Genomic DNA, 19643 nt, shown 5'->3' with positions numbered 1-19643 from the left:
AGGCTCAGTAATACATTGTGACATCACTCCATCATCATCAGCAGCAGCAGCAGCCCCAGCATCTGATTTAAAGTGACCAAAACTGACTATAACTTATACAGAGGGCGTGGTCATAACACAAATAAATGGCCAATGTCTTTTTTCAGAGATTTCTGTAATTTTAAAATTGAAATATGAATACATTTAGGAAAACCATTAACTTATATAATCAGACCAATTAACAATCTTAAAATATAAAACATTACATTGTACTGTTTAAACCAAATACTTTGGATTACAGGATACTATATAAAGATGTCCTCTGCTATCCATGTGGCTATGAGGATGATGAGGATCATGAGACAATAGTACTGCAATAAGGCATCATAAGAACAAACAGTTACTCTAATCATATGTTCAAAGGTGAGCAGATAACGTGTAACATTCAAACAAGCATAAATAAAGCGTCCAGTCCATTAAATACAAGCACCATCTAAAAGGCTATTCAACCTCATAAACTGAAAATCAGTTTGGATTTTCGAGAATAACATGGTTAATATGTCCGTGGCTCTGTGCATAATGATTGTGGGAGAAAAACACAAGATCTGACAATCCATATTGCAGTTCAAAGTGTAGATGTCATTTGTACAGCTGGCATAATATATATATATATATATATATATATATATATATATATATATATATATAAATATAAAATGAACCAGGCCCTGTATGTTTAGAAATGCCTTTCAAGTCTCTTGAATCTGCATCATCTTGGGAAATGTTGGCTTGTGCACAGCTGAGATGGGAAGTACGTAGATGATATTATTTTATGACTAACTCAGTACCTGCTTTATTTATATATAGAATTCTGTTAGTGGTTCATGCTACACAGAAATGTGGTTGGGTGACTTGCCAAGGTCAATATATGGCATTCACCACTCACTGGATGATTCATGAACACCAACATCATCATCATTATCATCCTCATCAACCCAACCAATACCTTCTCTACCTGCTATATGTAATGGCATATCATATTTAATGTAGAAAACAATAACATTCATGCAAATGGTGAGGCCATTAGCCAAAGTATGAGATACCATTAATGGGAAGTAAAATCAGGCAATATAGTGATTAACAACCATTTCCTCTGTGTAATATATATGTATGCTATATTTAATGCAGAAATGAACAAATTTGAAGCAAAAGGTGGGACATCCAAGCAAAATATGAGACACATTCAAAGCAAATTGAAAACATGAGACTTTTTCCATTTGAATAAATAATTTATTACTAATTTCAAGTAAGTAAACTACAATCTACAATTGTTTACATGATGAAAGTATTAATTTGAAATAATATATGTCAATTTTTTTCTTCCATAATGGCAAATAAATACCAAGAAAATACTTACCATACAAACATAATGTTCATCATAACACTTTATCCCTACTGACAGGTTTAGAATACTTTTTTTTTACTTTTTATTTTAACAATCATAGATTACAAATAAGTATTTGGTTGGAAAAAATTGAAATGTAATCACAATGTAAACCAGATATACAATAACAATTGCAGCGATAAACAAACTAGGACATATAACAATACAGATTTTACGTATTATGGGGGTGGTCATCATGAAAAGGAAGTTGTGGTAACTATATCTGGGGCAATGGTTAGATGGGGCTTGATTTAATGTATAGTAATTGGGAAAGGGAGATGGAGGAGAACAGTTACAGGGTCATACTGAGGGGTAATTGAGAGTGGAGTACATGTACAACCAGGGGGCCCAAATCTGGAGGGATTTCTCTTCTTTATCATGAAGGTGGTAAGTGATCTTTTCCATACAGTCTATAAACCCAATGTAGGATTTAGCGAAGAAACAAGGTGGGGATCTGTCTATTTCAGGATTTGACAATTAAGCATCAGCCAGCAGTGAGAATATTGAGAAGCCAACTGTGCCGAGTGATTGCCCGCATCCTGCAGAGAGCGGCAAAGCAGAAAGAACCAGGGGACTTTCTGGACTGGACATGGGGGAAGCAAGGAGAGGAGGGTCTTCATCTTACCCAGAAAGAAGATATCTTTGGGCAGGACCACCTGGAATTTAGAATATAGATAAGGTCAATGGTTCTCCTCATGTTAGCTCTTGCTTGTCTGCCGGTACATAACCCACTTGTTTATAGTGAATCACAGAGGGAAATACTGTATAATGTATAATTTTAAGTCATTGTTGAGCAGGGAAATTGGGTGGTATAAGTGATCTCAGTGCTAAGCTGGTCAGTCTTTTGGGCTTTAATTTGGGGGCCAGGCAGCTATCAGGAAATCCTCTGTTGTCTTATCTTGTCTCTGGTGACCTAATTCTTCTGGGTGCTGGGGTAGATTATGGAGTTTGAGGTAATATTTTTAAAATTCCAAACAGATTTTTGGGGAGTCAAAAACTAGTATTCCATTGGAGTCCCCAATAGTCTGGAGACTGCAGGATGAAATTCTCGCATGGAGTTTAGTGGCCAATAACTTGTCAGCCTTATCGCCCCTTTCATACTATTGCTGATTCAGCCATTTCAACCTATTTGCTGATTGGTGAGGAGAGGTCAGAGGAGATCAGAGCATGGCGACCATGTGATAAGGTGAATGTGGGATGTGATAAGTTTTAGGGTGAGGTTGTGACTGTGCAGGACCATGCTGATTCCGGAGAAGGTGTTATGGACAGCAGAATAGAAAGAATAGTCTCTGGCAAGGGGATCAGAAACTCTCCATGAATTAAAGCAGTTGTGGAGCATAAAAAGGCCTGCAATACCCTAGAATTAACGGTCTGCTCCATTTGTGTGGCATGTTTGAATACTACTGATGTGTGTGTTTGGCAGTACATTGTAGAGGTATAAGGAAATATATATACATTCACACCTTAAGATATTCCCAGTATCAGGAGCAAGTAAGGTATCTGATATATTTATCCATGTGTATAAGGCTGTGACAGTTAATGTTCATATTGTGTGCTGTTAATGTTATTGATTTATTGCGAGTTATTGTGTTAACTTGGTGTTCATAGTAAGAAGCGGTGCTCCACTTTCATCCACACTGTCTTATTACTGTATTGTATTGTTTGCACTATTATTTCAAATTATATCAAAGTATATTTTTCTATAAAATTACAAAGCTGCATTCAGGGTTTTCATTTCAATAAATGTGCCTGGCTGGCTTTTGCAGCACACAGTTTGTCACAGAGTGTTAATACTGGGCAGGGGGTTTCCCGAATCTCCCCCTGGTGTATCTTTTGAACACCCCCCAGAGGAGAAAGCAGTGATTCGGGTGGAGGCACTGAAAACCAAGTACCGAGGTGAGAAGCATCTGCATCGTTCAATATATATATATATATATATATATATATATATATATATATATATATATATATACATATATATATACACCCTCACAACGCTTAATACAGAAGGGGGTGTGGGTGTTACATATATATATATATATATATATATATATATATATATTCCAATGGACGTTCCGGCATTCACTACTGTTAAAGATAACAGCTCAGAGGTTTCATGTAGAAGACCCATGCAGAATTCTTATGAATTGGCTAAGTGGTTAGCACTTCTGCCTCACAGCGCTGGGGTCATGAGTTCAATTCCAGACCATGGCCATATCTGTGTGGAGTTTGTATGTCGTGTTTGCGAGGGTTTCCTCCAGGTGCTCCGGTTTCCTCCCACACTCCAAAAACATACTAGTAAGTTAACTGGCTGCTATCAAAATTGACCCTAGTCTCTGTGAGTGTCTGTGTGTATGTTAGGGAATTTAGACTGAAAGCTCAAATGGGGCAGGGACTGATGTGAATGAGTTCTCTGTAGAGCGCTGCGGAATTAGTGGCGCTATATAAATAAATGGTGATGATCATGATGATGATGAATATACCCCATATATCACTCCGCTCAGAGGACTTGTAAATTAGAAAAACACTGTATATCAACTTTACACTTCTTGCCCATTATAGCCCTACAGCACAAAATGCCCCGCATCCCTAATGCATCCCTAAGCCAAAATAATTACCAGGTAGTCCCCCGCCTTGCTTACCATTGGCCCTGACCGAGGCACCCCTGTGAGATCGCTGAGGCACCCCAGGGAGCCTAGGCACACAGTTTGGGAACCACTGAGCTAAAGGGTTCCAATCAGCACCTGGACAAACCATATTGTGATGTAAGAGATGTAAATGCATTCTTTATCATGCAGGGGAAAAAAGCAGGCTGCTTTTGCATGTAGCAAATACTGGACAACTTTCTTTTAAACTGTAATTTAGAGTTGAAAACGGATGTGTACCACTCCCAACTCTAAATCTGTGCACACATTTTAAATGTACCCCAACCCCTGCAGCACAACATGGTTTTGCCAAAGTGCAAAATTGCACCTTTTAGGTCAGATATGTCCAAACCCAGTCCTCAAGAGCTACCAACAGGTCATGTTTTCAGGACTTCTGTCTGTAGAAAGAGGTGGGATAATTACTGTCCCAGGAAGATAGATTAAACTCACCTGCGCATGACTAAAGAAATCCTGAAAACATGAACTGATAGCAGCTCTTGAGGACTGAGTTTGGGCACCTCTGTTCTAGTTTAATTTACCCCTAACTCTAAAGGGTAGATTTATTAAACCTTCTAAAAAGGAAAAGTGGAGATGTTGCCCATAGCAACCAACCAGATTCTAGCTATCATTTATCTAGTACTTTTTAGAAAATGATAGCTAGAATCTGATTGGTTGCATTCTTTAAATACTACACTATGATGCTAGATGTCCTGCAAGTCAGGAATGCACAACAATGCAGGTTTTTTTTCTGTAGGAGGGTGGCCTAGCGTTTTTCACCTGCTAGACATGCCCCAGTGATGCACAGCCACGCCCCCAATCGTATGAACACAACTACAGTCACCGTCGCAATTTTTTTTACCATGCTCAACTATAAGGGAGGCCCCATAAAGTTGTTGTACCGGGCCCTGATTTCCCCTTGGTAGCCCTGGGTCCACCTGGTATTGTTACAGGGTACTTTTGTAAGGTTGCTTAGGTAAGCCAAGCTGGTGAAGTAGGTCTCGTTGAAGTGGAAGTGATCAGTATGGTATTTGTAACCTTAACCATTTCCTGATGCATATCAGTCACTAGAATGCTGTCTGTATTGTAAATTGTACACTAGAAACCTCTGTCTATTTTCTAGAAGTTACTACGTCCTCTGTATTGTATAAATATCACTAGAATGTCCACTGTATTGGTCACTAGAATGTTTCCTTTACTGTACAGAGTGCATTATAATGCTCTCTATATTGCAGGGAGGTCACTAGAATGGACTCCGAATTGTATCTTGTGTATGAATATGATTTCTGTGTTGTATAATGGTGACTAGAATGCTTTGTATTTTATTTTGTTGATTAAGATGAAATCTTGATTTTATAACAGTTCATTAGAGTGTTCTCTGCACTGTATAGAGATCACTAGAATACTCCCCGTATTGAACAGAGATCACTAGAATGCTACATTACTAGGATATTCTCTGTATAAAAACAACAAGATCAGTCTCTGCATTGAAAACTAGTCACATGGGTCTCTGTTGTATTTGAATATAATCGTGTGTGTAGCAAAAAAAGAAAAAAAATATTTTTTTAATGCAGTATCGTGTCAGCCAGAAAAATCTAGGTGATGTTGAATAATTTTGTGTCAAAAAAGTCAAAAGTATTAAAGAAGTGATACCTTTGTTGGCTAACCAAATTCTTTTGGTTAGCCAATAAAGGAATCATTCTTATAATACTTTTGTCTTTTTTGGCACAAAAGTATTCAACATCAAAAATATAATCGTTTGAAATAGGTTTTTCTTTCTTTCAATTTTTAGCATATATTTCATTACTGGCTGAAGTACCCAGCGTTGCCCGGGTTTAAATATTCAAGTTATTAAGTTATCAATGAGTTGAATGTAACTGTTAACCTTTTAAAAATAATTAGCAGCTCTTCCAACACACCCATGAGGTGGATGCCCAGTGTCTTTTTTTGTTTTTATATTAAATGCCATCCAAATCCATCCAGTGGAAGGCCCAGAACAGGCTCCCCGGGTCAAGTTCTGCCCAGCGGACACAAACAGGAGGTCCGACTAGGACCCTAACTCCCTGAAACCTGGCCAGGATCCAAATGGAGCACCTTGTGTTGGTTTCATCCCAATCCGTGCAGGGGTGTCCAAATGCATAACCGGACAGACAAACAGACCAATACTTTTTATATATAAGGTTTTTCATTTTCAGAGTACCACAAGTACCTTTGCTTCACCTGATTTCCGCTCACTGCTGCTTAGTGTCTGTTGCTTAGTAAACTACCCCTAATAACTAGCGAGGAGGAGCGATGACCAATAGCAGTAAAATCCATTCCTTAGTAACAGAGCACAATAATCATTACAAATTACTTTTGTATTAGCATTAATGTTATGGTTAGAGATAAATCATTTCATAACTATATATATCGGATGAAGATTTCAACAACAAAAAGTGTCTAAATAAGTCTAACTATACCAGTCATACATGCTTACTTGATATTTAGCACAGCAAAAAAATCCTTACACAATACACAATTATAATCAACACATTTTCTGTTACAACTGGAGGGAACTTTATTTCATGTCACCCATTTTTCCAAAACACATGTGCAATGAGGCAAAAGCAAATAATTTGTTTGATGCTTCTACAAAAACGGGGACAGTATAACAGACACATATGCAGGAATTAAATCACTTGTGCATTTACACATATATTGTCGCATATATTTTCAAAAGAACTTGGGTATACAAAGAGATGCGCATCTTCATTCCGTTGTCCAAGAGTTCATCTAGGAGGATAAAAACTCGGGAAGCGACTTCTAAACTGTAACAGTAAAATGAGAAAGAGAACTTTGTCATATTTGCTCCTGGAGTAATCAGCATAACCGATTAAAATAAATAAATGAGGTAAAGAGACATTGTTGCCCAGCACTGGCCCCAGTTTTTGTCCTGCCAGATTTATGTTAAATGAGTCCCTGATAGCCATCTGTTGCCTGGTAAGCATTGTATGTATTCTGCATGGACCAATCCTGCACCTTACTGTCAGGTAACTGGGTCTTAACTTCACAGATTGAAATTTTGGAGCTTTGAGGTATTTGGAGAAAACTGGGATCGCTAGAGGGCAAGAGTCAGACCTATTCCCAGTAGGGTCAGAAGATTGCCTGATAATCAAATATCAGTCTCTCATCCACCACACCAATCCCTATTTTCTTCTAAAATCCCTATTTTTTTTTGTAAAATCACATAATTTGGCTCTTGTTTTGTTCCTATATTATTATTAGCCTCAATAACATTAATTTCCAGTCAATTTTTGTCCAGTGACAAGAACACTGCTACCCCTCCTATTTCTGTATGAGCAATGGCACTGGAGGCTGTAGAGTAGCAAGAACACTGCTACCCCTGTTTCTGTGTGAGCAATGGCACTGAGCAATGTCACTGGAGACTGGAGAGTGACAAGAACACTGCTAGCCCTGTTTCTGTGTGAGCAATGGTGCTAGATCTCCGGTGGAGGGATGACATTTTGCCTCGATTCAGATCCGAGGACGTGTGAAAGTACAGAGCCGGCTCACGAGCCTACTCGGATCCCCTAAGCTTGGGTGGGCTTGGTTTTCAGAAACCGAGCCTGAGCATCTCTAGTGTGCAGATAAGCCTTTAGCCCAGATGAAAAAGTGTGCGTGTGAGTTGGTCAGCTTGCTGCTTAACATATATTTCAATATGTGGAACAAAAATTCCCTGTCTTTAATATAACATACCATTCCGTACAGCCAGGCATTTCATCCCATTCTTTGTACTGCAACACTTGTACTCTATTTTGCAGTCATGGTCAGTGGCACAGTTTTTATTCTTTTCTTCCTTTACAAACTCTGAAACCCCAGCAGGACATTTGCCAGCCCTCTCTGAAACAAATAAGAAACAAATATTAAAACCAATGAGCAACAGTAGCAGAGATTAGCAACTCAGAGCTCTTTTAAAAGAGAGAAAACCAACTGTTGGACTCCCTCCCACCCTCACTTCCATTGTTCTTTGTTGAAACAGTTGTCTCAGTTAAGTGATGAATGAATAGTTGAATACTTGATGTGTAGTGTATGAGGTCACATTGTATGCCATATGTCTTGTATTGTGCTATAAATTGTGACTGATTTACTTTTCATGGTGTTATGTGTTTCAGCTGCTCTGTGACACAGTACACCTTGTAATGTAATATATTCATATCTGAGTTTTTGGGTATATTTTATATACATCATATACATTTTTTAATCAAAATAATTATTGATCACTGATACAAGTCTGTGTGTTTAAGACTTTGGTTTCCTGCGTTAGAGGGTTAGAGGTCCCGGAAAGGAGGAGGATGGTCCCAGGTCCCGACCAGGGGGGTGCACGGCGGGTGCCACTAGGTGAAATTTAATGACCCTTGTTGGGGAATAGACAGTCCCAAATTTAAGAAAGCCTCATAGTGAAGGGACAGTGACAGAGGGGATCCCCATCACCAGAGAGGAGAACCTTGGGATGGAAAGCTGTCTGGAGGAGCATGCCTGGAAGAGAGAATTGTATGGCAGACAGAGACTTGAAAGTGGTTGGTGAAAATGATTGGAAGTCACTGATACTGTGAGAGAGGACTCTGTGTAGAGCCCCCTTGTAAAGTGCCCCCATACTGTGAGGAGGGGCTCACTGCAGAGGCAGCGTGGCTAGCAGGAGCTAAAGTAGGTTAAAGTAGGAGGTTCCCCTGCAAAAGAGTTCCCTGGAGGAATGGGGTGTATCATGGCAAGGAAAATCCCTGGATAGTGCGATGTTAGTTAATCTATACTGGGACGTGAACATGAACCTCCAAAGTATGTCCATTGTCTGCTGACAGCTGTTAGAGAGAGACAGCCAAGTAGTGAATGTAATTGAATGTGTGGAACTACTGCACCCAGCAGCACCAGGTATGCAGCTGTGTAATGTTTCTTATAGGACTTAAGCAATAAATGTACAGGTGAAGTGCAGGAGTATTAGAGTGTTTAACATCTGCTGAAGTTTATGTGCTGGAGATGTTTGGAGTAAGCTGTACTTATTTATAATCATTATAATCTGTGCTGGAGAGTCTAGCGTTTAAATCTATGTCCATTGCAACCATTATGATATGTGCAAGTGGAGAAGGCATTGATAAAAAAAACAAAAACAAGTGTTATTTTGCTAAGAGATGATCTGGCGCATAACAGCTATTTGACAATTGCAATTCACACCACTAGTGTCCACACCATGTTAATTGTGTTTAGACACTAGAATATTAAGGGAACCCTCTGGTCATGGATCCCACAACCATACCATATCCAGAGCAGAAGTGGAGGGCAACAGCGAGCGGGTAACCCAATCACAACATAGTTCCCAAGTCATTGGCCCCACAACACATGACCAGCAGTGACTTCACGCAATGACTGACCGCATGAGTGGAATCCTTCCTCTCCCTCTCTGGTCTCTACTCCACTCACACTGTCAGCTACTGCTCTGCTAACACAGTGACTGCAATCAGTAAATGACCATTGATGGACGTCACGCAAGGAGACTGGCATGTTAGGATCCAGGAGGCAAGGTGAGAATATTGCCATGAGTCACGAAGTTCTCATCTCGGATCATGAGAGAACCGGTCCTAACAATCCCTCTCTACTATGTAGTGGTTCATATGTTGCCACTTTCCAAGTATTTAGGAAATTGCCATAAATGGAACTGTACAGGACAAAAACATTCTAATACAATGTATGACATGTCACTTCTATACATTGGGCCCTGAGATCTGTACACAGCATTTCTCGTGCCTTGGAAGCCTGCTAACCAATTACACAAGTTCTGACTTTACATTACATTAAAATAGAGAAACACTGCTGAAAGATAGGGACAAACTATGGCTGCTCTCTCAGACAGAAAGAACAGACAGCATGCTGGACAGATTTAGTCAAGCACAAATGCATCAATTACTTAAAGTATATTATATAACTCAGAAATACAGAATTAAACAAATAATTATGTCAAAACCACGATATACTTGCATTTTACATAAGTTAGTTATATCAGTTGTCATTATCTAGTCATAAAAGCTGCACCCAGTAACACATACCTGGAAGTGGAGGTAGGCACCTTAATGCACAGGTATAGGGACAACATTTTTCCTCATCAGGGCATCCAGTGTCATTAATGCAAAAAGAGCGCTCTGCCCTTACACATAGAGGCATTCTTTCCATTTTACAGAAACCTTTCTTATCTGCAAGACAGAAATGAGTTCTGAGATCAGAATCGAGCAGAGAGGGCCTAAAAGTGAGAGACACAAGAAGGCAAAAAGAAAGCAAAATGGTGAAAGAAATAAAGAAGAGTGAAGTTAATGTTTAAATTAGGGGTGAATGCCCAGATTACATTGGTTGTAGTCATCATTAGTCAGGTTGGTATCTGCCATTTAGCAAATGAATCAAAGGTAGTTCTACATATCAGAGACTGTAATACACAAACATGCTGCATCCTGAGTTCCCTCCAATCATGTCTCACAAGGCAGATGACCCATTGGTCAGAGAAGACAGATGGCTGCAATCCTGGGGATTTTCCATATGTGACCATGAGAGAGATAAAACATATAGGGGACTTCTCCTAGGGGTATATTTCGGTGGTAGTGGTCTCACCGGCTCTGACAAAGCCGACACACTTAAGTACTACAAATTAACCCTGAAAGCAATAACATCGGTGGTATGAGAATGTAGACTTGCCATATAGCAGGCAGTCATTCTGTCCGCCAGCTCTAACGATCTACAAATCTAAAATGCGACTGTGAGAAAGATCTAAATAAAGAAATTACGTCATTTTTAATAAACTGACTGCAAATGCCGCTTTTAAAGCAGCAATGGGCGGCCCCACCGCCTGTATTACATTATGCAAAGGCCGGCCCCACCGCCTTTATTACATTATGCAAAGGCCGGCCCCACCGCCTGTATTACATTATACATGCGGTGGGGCCGGCCATTGCCGCTTTAAAAGCGGCATTTACAGTCAGTCTATTAAAAATGACATAATTTCTTTATTTAGATCTTTCTCACAGTCGCATTTTAGATCTATAAAGCTGTAAAGCTGTTAGAGCTATAAGTGGCTCTTTGAGAACAGACACTCATAGCTCTGTATGAGCCTAGCATCTCATACAGTCATGTGGAAGTGGATGAAACACACTACAGAGAAAATGGTGAGTAAGGGGGAGGTGTGATCTGTGTGCGAAGTAGCTTCCATTACCCAGTACATGAGTACATGTTATTGCCTTAGCCTGAGTTTGCATTATATACTGGTCAGTAGAGTGGTTTAGGTGGGTTAGTGGGTTCCAGTTATGATTTTGCACTTGAGCACAATGGCTTCTCGCTATCCCAATGACAACAGGACTATTTTATCTATGAACATTTACATATAATCTATTTTCAGATATAACAACTTGGCCTTTGGTTTGCATGTCTGTCATTTCACTATCAGCCTCTAATAACTCATCCTCTTTTCTCTGTCTCCACTGGCACACATCCAGCTTTCTTCCCACCCACCCTCAGGGATAAAGGACTGGTCATAGCAAGATGCCCCTGGTATAGAATCATCATTTACATGTTTATACTACCAGGTTACTATGGGAAGAATCAGTATGGATGTAAATTGTGATTAGTATTGTGACTGTAAATATTTCCTGTCCTGAAGAAATGGAAATCGCCCGCAGGAGTGTTTGTATTCTTATATATAGGCCCAGCCATACAAACACTTTGCACCATTTAAAATTTGGTTCCAGATCCATTTTGCAGCTGATCTCCACACATTGGGCTTTATTTATGGGTAGATCAAGATAAGGGGTGTAAGATCCACCAGGACAAACCATGTTGCGACACATAGGGTGCAAATGCAATTTTTATTTTCCACATGCAGAGAAAACACTGTCTGATGTTGCATGCAGCACACTAATACCGGGCAGCTTTATTGTAACACAGCAATGTAGAAATGAGCTACATACGTACTTCGAATTTTCCCTCCCCGCAGTGCAAAATTGCACTTTCTAACTGTATTTACTCCTACATCTGCATGAAGCCTGCTATGTGCAATACTGCCTGATGGACATGGAAGCACCATGATCCCCAATGTGTAATGATATGTATCTTATACTTGCCCACTTTTAAAACTTCTCCTCTGGGAGAGCCCGGAGGGGAGGTAGTTTGACAAGTGCAGGAGGGGGCACCAGGGCACCACCGCCCTTTATGAAATGCAATCTAGGCCTTTCATAGCAGGAGATGGGATTTGTCGACACGAATCACATCATTAAGCCACTTCCCCACCAAGACCCGCAAGGATGCTTACTCTTCCGGTAGTCTGGGAGGACCCCCTAAAATTGTGTAGGCAAGTATGATATATATTTATATATACTGTTACCATTACTCTGCGGAGGATGTGAATTCACCTTTTGTTTTTCAAATATATGTATTTGTTTTTCACTTTGGGGTTATTAATTTAAATATTTAAAAAAAAACAAAAAACTAGGTTAGGGAATGGAAATGTAAATATCATGCAGGAAGCATATGCAATTATATAATAAAGTAATTTCTTAGAGAGAACAATATGGTTTCATTAGCAGAACATAGCGAATGTGTGGGGTAATACTATACCTCCAATAGGGGGCAGACAGATCTTTCCGCAGCCCTTGAAGCAGCACTTGGCTCCAATAGCACAGTCACTGTCTGCTGAACACATATCATCACAGCGTTTGATATTGGGGATTTTAGGTGTTTCTGTGGGACAGGATCCCTTCCGTTCTGTAAACAGGGAGAGAAATCATCTACACTGAGATAAAATAGCATATAACTTATATCATACAGGCATCAGGTAAATATCTGTTCTTTGACTACAGAGCAGTTAAATATACATAGTTACACAAATTCATAGTAATACTCAGTATTGCTGCATGTTACACACTCACTCTTAGCAGGGGGCTTGCAGATTTTGTACTTGTTATCTGTACAGCATTTCTGGTCCCCATCACAATTTGCGTCACTGCTGCAGAAATCCCGTTCATTGTTGATTGTGAGGAAGTATCTTTCCGGAGGACACTCTCCAGGTTTCTCTAACACCAATCACATTAAAAAGGACAATATTAAGAAATGTGTTTTTATGTTTAATGCTTTAAAATATAGTGCCAGGGTCTGGTTTAAGGTTCAGGCCTCCCTAGGCTAATACATGCTGTCCAACAATTGGGTATCTGGCATCGGGACAGGGGGCGTGACCACATCATCATGGGGGTGTGGTCATGTCACAATGGGGGTTGGCCACACCCCCATAGGGCTGCCTAGCGCTAGGTTGCCCCATAGACATCTATATCACAGTGAGGTCTCGATATCCAACCGCGGGGAACCATTTCACCCGGGCGCACCATTATCATTAATCTTGGGTATGCATTATCCTTATCCGAGAACCCATGTCCCTTCTGGGCTGGCGGAACGGACCCAACAAAGCCGTCCCCAAGAGAGGTGCCTATACCAAAATCAAAGCCTACTCTTCAATGGGTTCAGTCATTACATAAATAAATCTAACGTGCGCCCACCAAGCATAGTTCGCCAACTGCTCAATGTTTTCCAGCAAAAAATAAACCTCAAACCAGCTGATGTTGACACCCAAAGCACCAGCAAACAAAGTCCAGCACCAGGAGTAAAATAGCGCACGGCAACCAAGTCAAAGGGTATTGGAACCCAAACCAAAACCGCCTCACAAGGGATACTATTAAAATATGACCTGAGCAGGTGTTGGCACCCAAAGCACCTGCAGAGGACCTCCAGTAACATAGAGGGAGGGCGGGCAAATTGTCTTGCGGACCAGGTAGAACACCGTCAGCCATTGAAATTTATAATGTGGCCTAAGTGACCTCTCATAGTGACACAGCAATACCGTTTGCCTGCTCACTTTAACCCTTTAGAGGGGGACAAATAAAGTTACAATCATCCCTCAGTAAACACAAAACACATTTATGCAGTAAAACAATCTTATTTAAACTTGTTACAATATGTCCACGCAAGTTCTTCTAGTACCAAAATAAAACATAATGATATACTTTGAACCAAAATCCTTCATTCAACCCTAATTTACTTACATGTATTTACAATTGGTAAATCCACATAGTTTCTTATTTAAATCACCTCCTCTGATCAGGGCCGGATTTACCACTAGGCAACCTAGGCAATTGCCTAGGGCCCAGCGGTCCCCAGAGTGCCCTCCCAGGACCGGCGGTGAGACCAACCTTTAAAAATGGGCTGCTACTTATGGGCCAGTGCTATGTGCTTGCCCTCCTGGGCTAAAGTCTGCCAGCCAGCCCCTGAATAGGGGTATATGTTATGCTAAAATATATAATGCTATGGATTTTTTCAGGGAGGGGGCCCCAAACCAGTATCTTGCCTAGGGCCCCATGAGGTCTAAATCTGGCTCTGCCTCTGATAAAATGCCTCACTAAGGGAATTTCCAGGTTTAAACCTAATGTAATCAAAATATGTCCTAAAAATTCTCATGGTTTTCCTAACATATTTGGATTTACATCCATATGTAATTAACTAAATGAGTGATAGAACAATAGCATAATGTTTAACCTATCACTGTTATTTCCCATTGCAAGCTTACTAGACAGACAGACATTGCAATTTAGGGTAACAGATAGTGGAACATGGTTAATGCCTAGGCTTGGGGTCCTAAGCCTCTACAACATATTGTGATTTTGCCCATCTTGACCATATTTGCTCATATTTGATTAGGCAGGCTGCTGGTGTATACATATCTCTCACGGACTAAAGTATTGTGTGCTAAGGCATGCCACTGTGCCACGCACTAAGCTTATACACATTTGAGGCCCCCGTGACCTGATTACTTTTGCCAATACTGTCAGGTTAGTAATATATTTACTTTCAGCTTGTGTTAAAACCTTACTGAATGTGATAAGTCAAATATAGGGATTCTAGGAATACACAGTTTGCATAGATTTCGTCACAGCTAGCCAGAATTCCTGTACTCGTGGACAATCCCTTATTAAATGCAGGAAAATTCCTGCTTTACATCTGCATTTGGAGAATTTCGGACTGCTTTACCTTTTCCTAATTTTGTATTCTAGAAAAGAGTTATGTCATCTGCAAAATATTTAATTGCATACTGCTTTTTTTTTATATGTGCAAACACACCTAGGGCTAGATTTACTAACCTGCGGGTGCGAAAAAGTGGGGATGTTGCCTATAGCAACCAATCAGATTCTAGCTTTCATTTATTTAGTACCTTCTACAAAATGACAGCTAGACTCTGATTGGTTGCTATAGGCAGCATCCCCACTTTTTCAAAGCTTAGTAAACCTAGTCCCTAGTTGTTTATCAAGGCAAACGACCAGTTCAAGGCCTGGGAATATAAATCTGCCTAGCCTTTCTTTTTTTCTTTTAAAATAGTGCTTTAAAGGGTTATCTTCATTTATAACTGTACTACAAATGGGGTATACACCTTTACTTAATGTCCGGTCCCTTGGTGTATAGAAATGTAAAATTATGAGTTACAGTCATGAACAGCTGGTGCCGGCTAAAGCATCCAAAATTGAACTCGACTCCACCCAAAACTGGAAATTCTCTGAGTGATGGGACATTGGCTCTGCCTATTACATCTGTCACTTCTGTGTATTTGAATATTGTTTTATTTGTAGAATGTACTAACTAAATGATAACTAGAATGTGATTGGTTGCTATAGGCAACATCTCCACTTTCTCAAACCCGCAGTTTAGTAAATATATCCCCTAGAATTGTGCTTTTCAGTAAGTATAGGGCAAGTCCTGATCACCACGTCGGACCCTGCTCTGCTCTTCTGAGCAAGTGCTGGGGGGGGGCAGCTGGACCCCCCCCCCCCCCCTTTCCCACTTCTGGGCTTCACTCTCTGCCGTGGTGATAGTTCCACTCATTCTGCCATTGTTTAGCTAGAAAGAGCGTATTGTTGTATAGCATTGATCTTAAAATCTACTGTATTACTAAGCTGAGAAATACTGTGTCATCTACAGGTGAAGCTTGAGCTCTCATACATTGGGAATAAGCATTATTTCCATATGTCTCACAATCAGTGTTTGAAGATTAAGCTCCCGCTGGCACATCAGTTACATGCTATTACAGTATAGTACTTTGTGCTGTGTGTAGCCTTACTTTGAAAGCCGTACGTTATGGTAGTTTGCATGAAAATGTTGGCCGTTGAGTGTGTGTATGTGAATGACAGAGAAAATATGTCTCCATTTGAAGCAAATAATAACTCGTAGGTGTTTATTAACTACCATCAAAAAAGTTCACTGTTTCACTTGCATTTAGAGATTATAAATAAAGTATTGAAAAATAATTTGCTGGCATTGTTGCAGATACACTGCTACTCTTCTATACCATGTACTGTTCTATACCATGTACTGTTCTATACCATGTATTGTTCTACACTATGTACTGTTCTATACCATGTACTGTTCTATACCATGTACTGTTCTACACTATGTACTGTTCTATACCATGTACTGTTCTACACTATGTACTGTTCTACACCATGTACTGTTCTACACTATGTACTGTTCTACACTATGTACTGTTCTACACTATGTACTGTTCTATACCATGTACTGTTCTATACCATGTACTGTTCTACACTATGTACTGTTCTATACCATGTACTGTTCTACACTATGTACTGTTCTATACCATGTACTGTTCTACACTATGTACTGTTCTATACCATGTACTGTTCTACACTATGTACTGTTCTATACCATGTACTGTTCTATACTATGTACTGTTCTATACTATGTACTGTTCTATACCATGTACTCTTCTATACCATGTACTGTTCTATACCATGTACTGTTCTATACCATGTACTGTTCTACACTATGTACTGTTCTATACCATGTACTGTTCTATACCATGTACTGTTCTACACTATGTACTGTTCTTCTACACTATGTACTGTTCTATACCATGTACTGTTCTACACTATGTACTGTTCTACACCATGTACTGTTCTACACTATGTACTGTTCTACACTATGTACTGTTCTACACTATGTACTGTTCTATACCATGTACTGTTCTATACCATGTACTGTTCTACACTATGTACTGTTCTATACCATGTACTGTTCTACACTATGTACTGTTCTACACTATGTACTGTTCTATACCATGTACTGTTCTATACCATGTACTGTTCTACACTATGTACTGTTCTATACCATGTACTGTTCTATACTATGTACTGTTCTATACTATGTACTGTTCTATACCATGTACTCTTCTATACCATGTACTGTTCTATACCATGTACTGTTCTATACCATGTACTGTTCTACACTATGTACTGTTCTATACCATGTACTGTTCTATACCATGTACTGTTCTACACTATGTACTGTTCTTCTACACTATGTACTGTTCTACACTATGTACTGTTCTTCTACACTATGTACTGTTCTACACTATGTACTGTTCTATACTATGTACTGTTCTACACTATGTACTGTTCTATACCATGTACTGTTCTACAATATGTACTGTTCTATACCATGTACTGTTCTACACTATGTACTGTTCTATACCATGTACTGTTCTATACCATGTACTGTTCTACACTATGTACTGTTCTACACTATGTACTGTTCTATACCATGTACTGTTCAACACTATGTACTGTTCTATACCATGTACTGTTCTACACTATGTACTGTTCTATACATGTACTGTTCTATACCATGTACTGTTCTACACTATGTACTGTTCTACACTATGTACTGTTCTATACCATGTACTGTTCTATACTATGTACTGTTCTATACCATGTACTCTTCTATACCATGTACTGTTCTATACCATGTACTGTTCTATACTATGTACTGTTCTATACCATGTACTGTTCTACACTATGTACTCTTCTATACCATGTACTGTTCTACACTATGTACTCTTCTATACCATGTACTCTTCTATACCATGTACTGTTCTATACCATGTACTGTTCTACACTATGTACTGTTCTATACCATGTACTGTTCTACACTATGTATTGTCCTATACCATGTACTGTTCTATACCATGTACAGTTCAAAAAAGAACTACAGTGCTTGTAGTAAAATATATAAGTGCAAATAAACATATGGAAATAGCACATGTAGGGAGTGTAAATATAAATAGAATCAGCACATGTATGGCCATGAATGATTTATCACATTTGTACTTCTGCCTATTATGCTTCTATTCAGTTATTTACAATTCTCTCTGCCCCCTTTCTTATTTATCAACCATCTTTCCATTGATTCGTTCTGATTCCAGCATTTATCAGTAACTTAAGACTCAATCAGGACGGCATCACTGTAAAGTGGCTGCTTCCCAGGATCACTGACAGGCAAAATGTTTTATAAAAACCAGTCAAGATTCAGAAACCCAGGATGTCTTTGGGCAGACAGAGAGATAAATAAGAGGATAAACGCATAATGCGGCACAGAAGTAGAATATGTTGTATTTCACAATATTCCTGGCCTTTAATTTGGCAAATATCATATAGGCATAAAATATACTTGCAGGATATGCGGCATGAACCTTAGGTAGACTAAATACATATGTCTAGATATATATATATATATATATATATATATATATATATATCTATATCGGTTGCTCTCTAGCTTACCGCCTGTTGCTGTGATGGTCATGGCACAGAGCAGGAGCCCCAGCAGGGTGACTTGCATTATATTCATCTTGATATCAGTGGAGATGCATTGTAAGATCCAGTCTCTTATAACTCATTGTAAACCTGTGAGTGGGTGGTGACATTAGCAGGAACAAGTACAGGTACAGTCCCTGGAATTTGGTCTGTGTTCCTTAGTCATTAATTTCAATAATGCCTGAGGCTAACTGTGACTAAAGCTGGGTACAAACTACAGAATTTTCCACCAACTTTTTATGCCGATCGATTTTACATGCGAAAAAAAAATTTGAAAACCTTGATAATACTTTTGATAACATGTATATGTTGTTCGCAACTGTTGTGCCACAAACCACTAAGTGAAATACTATTTTGTTTTCACGTGTCATATTGTATTATACAAATTTTATATTTTATTTTTTTTACCTGCAATAAAACTGTTGCATGAACACTGTGTGGTTTACTCAGGGTATTTTACAAATATTAGTTAATAAAGGTGAATATGACTTTATAACTTTAATAGTTTATAAAGTTTATAAAGGTTAAATGTGAATAGATTGCCAACATAAATGCAAAAGGTAATAACACATGTGCTTTATACATGTGTAATGGTCTGCAGCCAGACAGGCGCAATACACATCTATACAAAACACAAGCCTGTGATGTGCGGATACCGCACCACGTGGGACTGATATAGGCATCACAAATTTACATACACACGCCCCCCCAGGGCGAGGAAGTATCGGAGGATTGTCGTGGATCGGTCGGAAGTTTATACACACTACACAATGGAAAGGAGATTGGAACGAAAATATTTAACGGTACGACCAACCAAATGAGGCGACAATCGTCCATTTGGGCAGACTTTCGACCATCGTGTCACAACAC

At 39.4% G+C, this 19643-nt stretch overlaps 1 protein-coding gene across 1 annotated transcript; it reads right to left on the bottom strand.

The window, feature by feature from the left end:
* Window positions 1-6712: 6712 nt before the first annotated feature.
* Window positions 6713-18807, bottom strand: LOC142095418 (uncharacterized). The gene is made up of 6 exons (XM_075178364.1): window positions 18741-18807; window positions 12999-13142; window positions 12688-12834; window positions 10140-10283; window positions 7801-7944; window positions 6713-6872 (listed from the first exon to the last, which is right to left on the bottom strand). Exons 1-6 carry the CDS (start codon window positions 18805-18807, stop codon window positions 6868-6870), a joined length of 651 nt encoding a protein of 216 aa, XP_075034465.1. The 3' UTR covers window positions 6713-6867.
* Between the last annotated feature and the right edge of the window lie 836 nt (window positions 18808-19643).

Source organism: Mixophyes fleayi, chromosome 6 (assembly GCF_038048845.1).
Source record: "Mixophyes fleayi isolate aMixFle1 chromosome 6, aMixFle1.hap1, whole genome shotgun sequence".
Taxonomy (NCBI): Eukaryota; Metazoa; Chordata; class Amphibia; order Anura; family Limnodynastidae; genus Mixophyes; species Mixophyes fleayi.
Note: the sequence above shows the minus strand (reverse complement) of the source record. Positions and strands in the feature narration are given on the sequence as shown.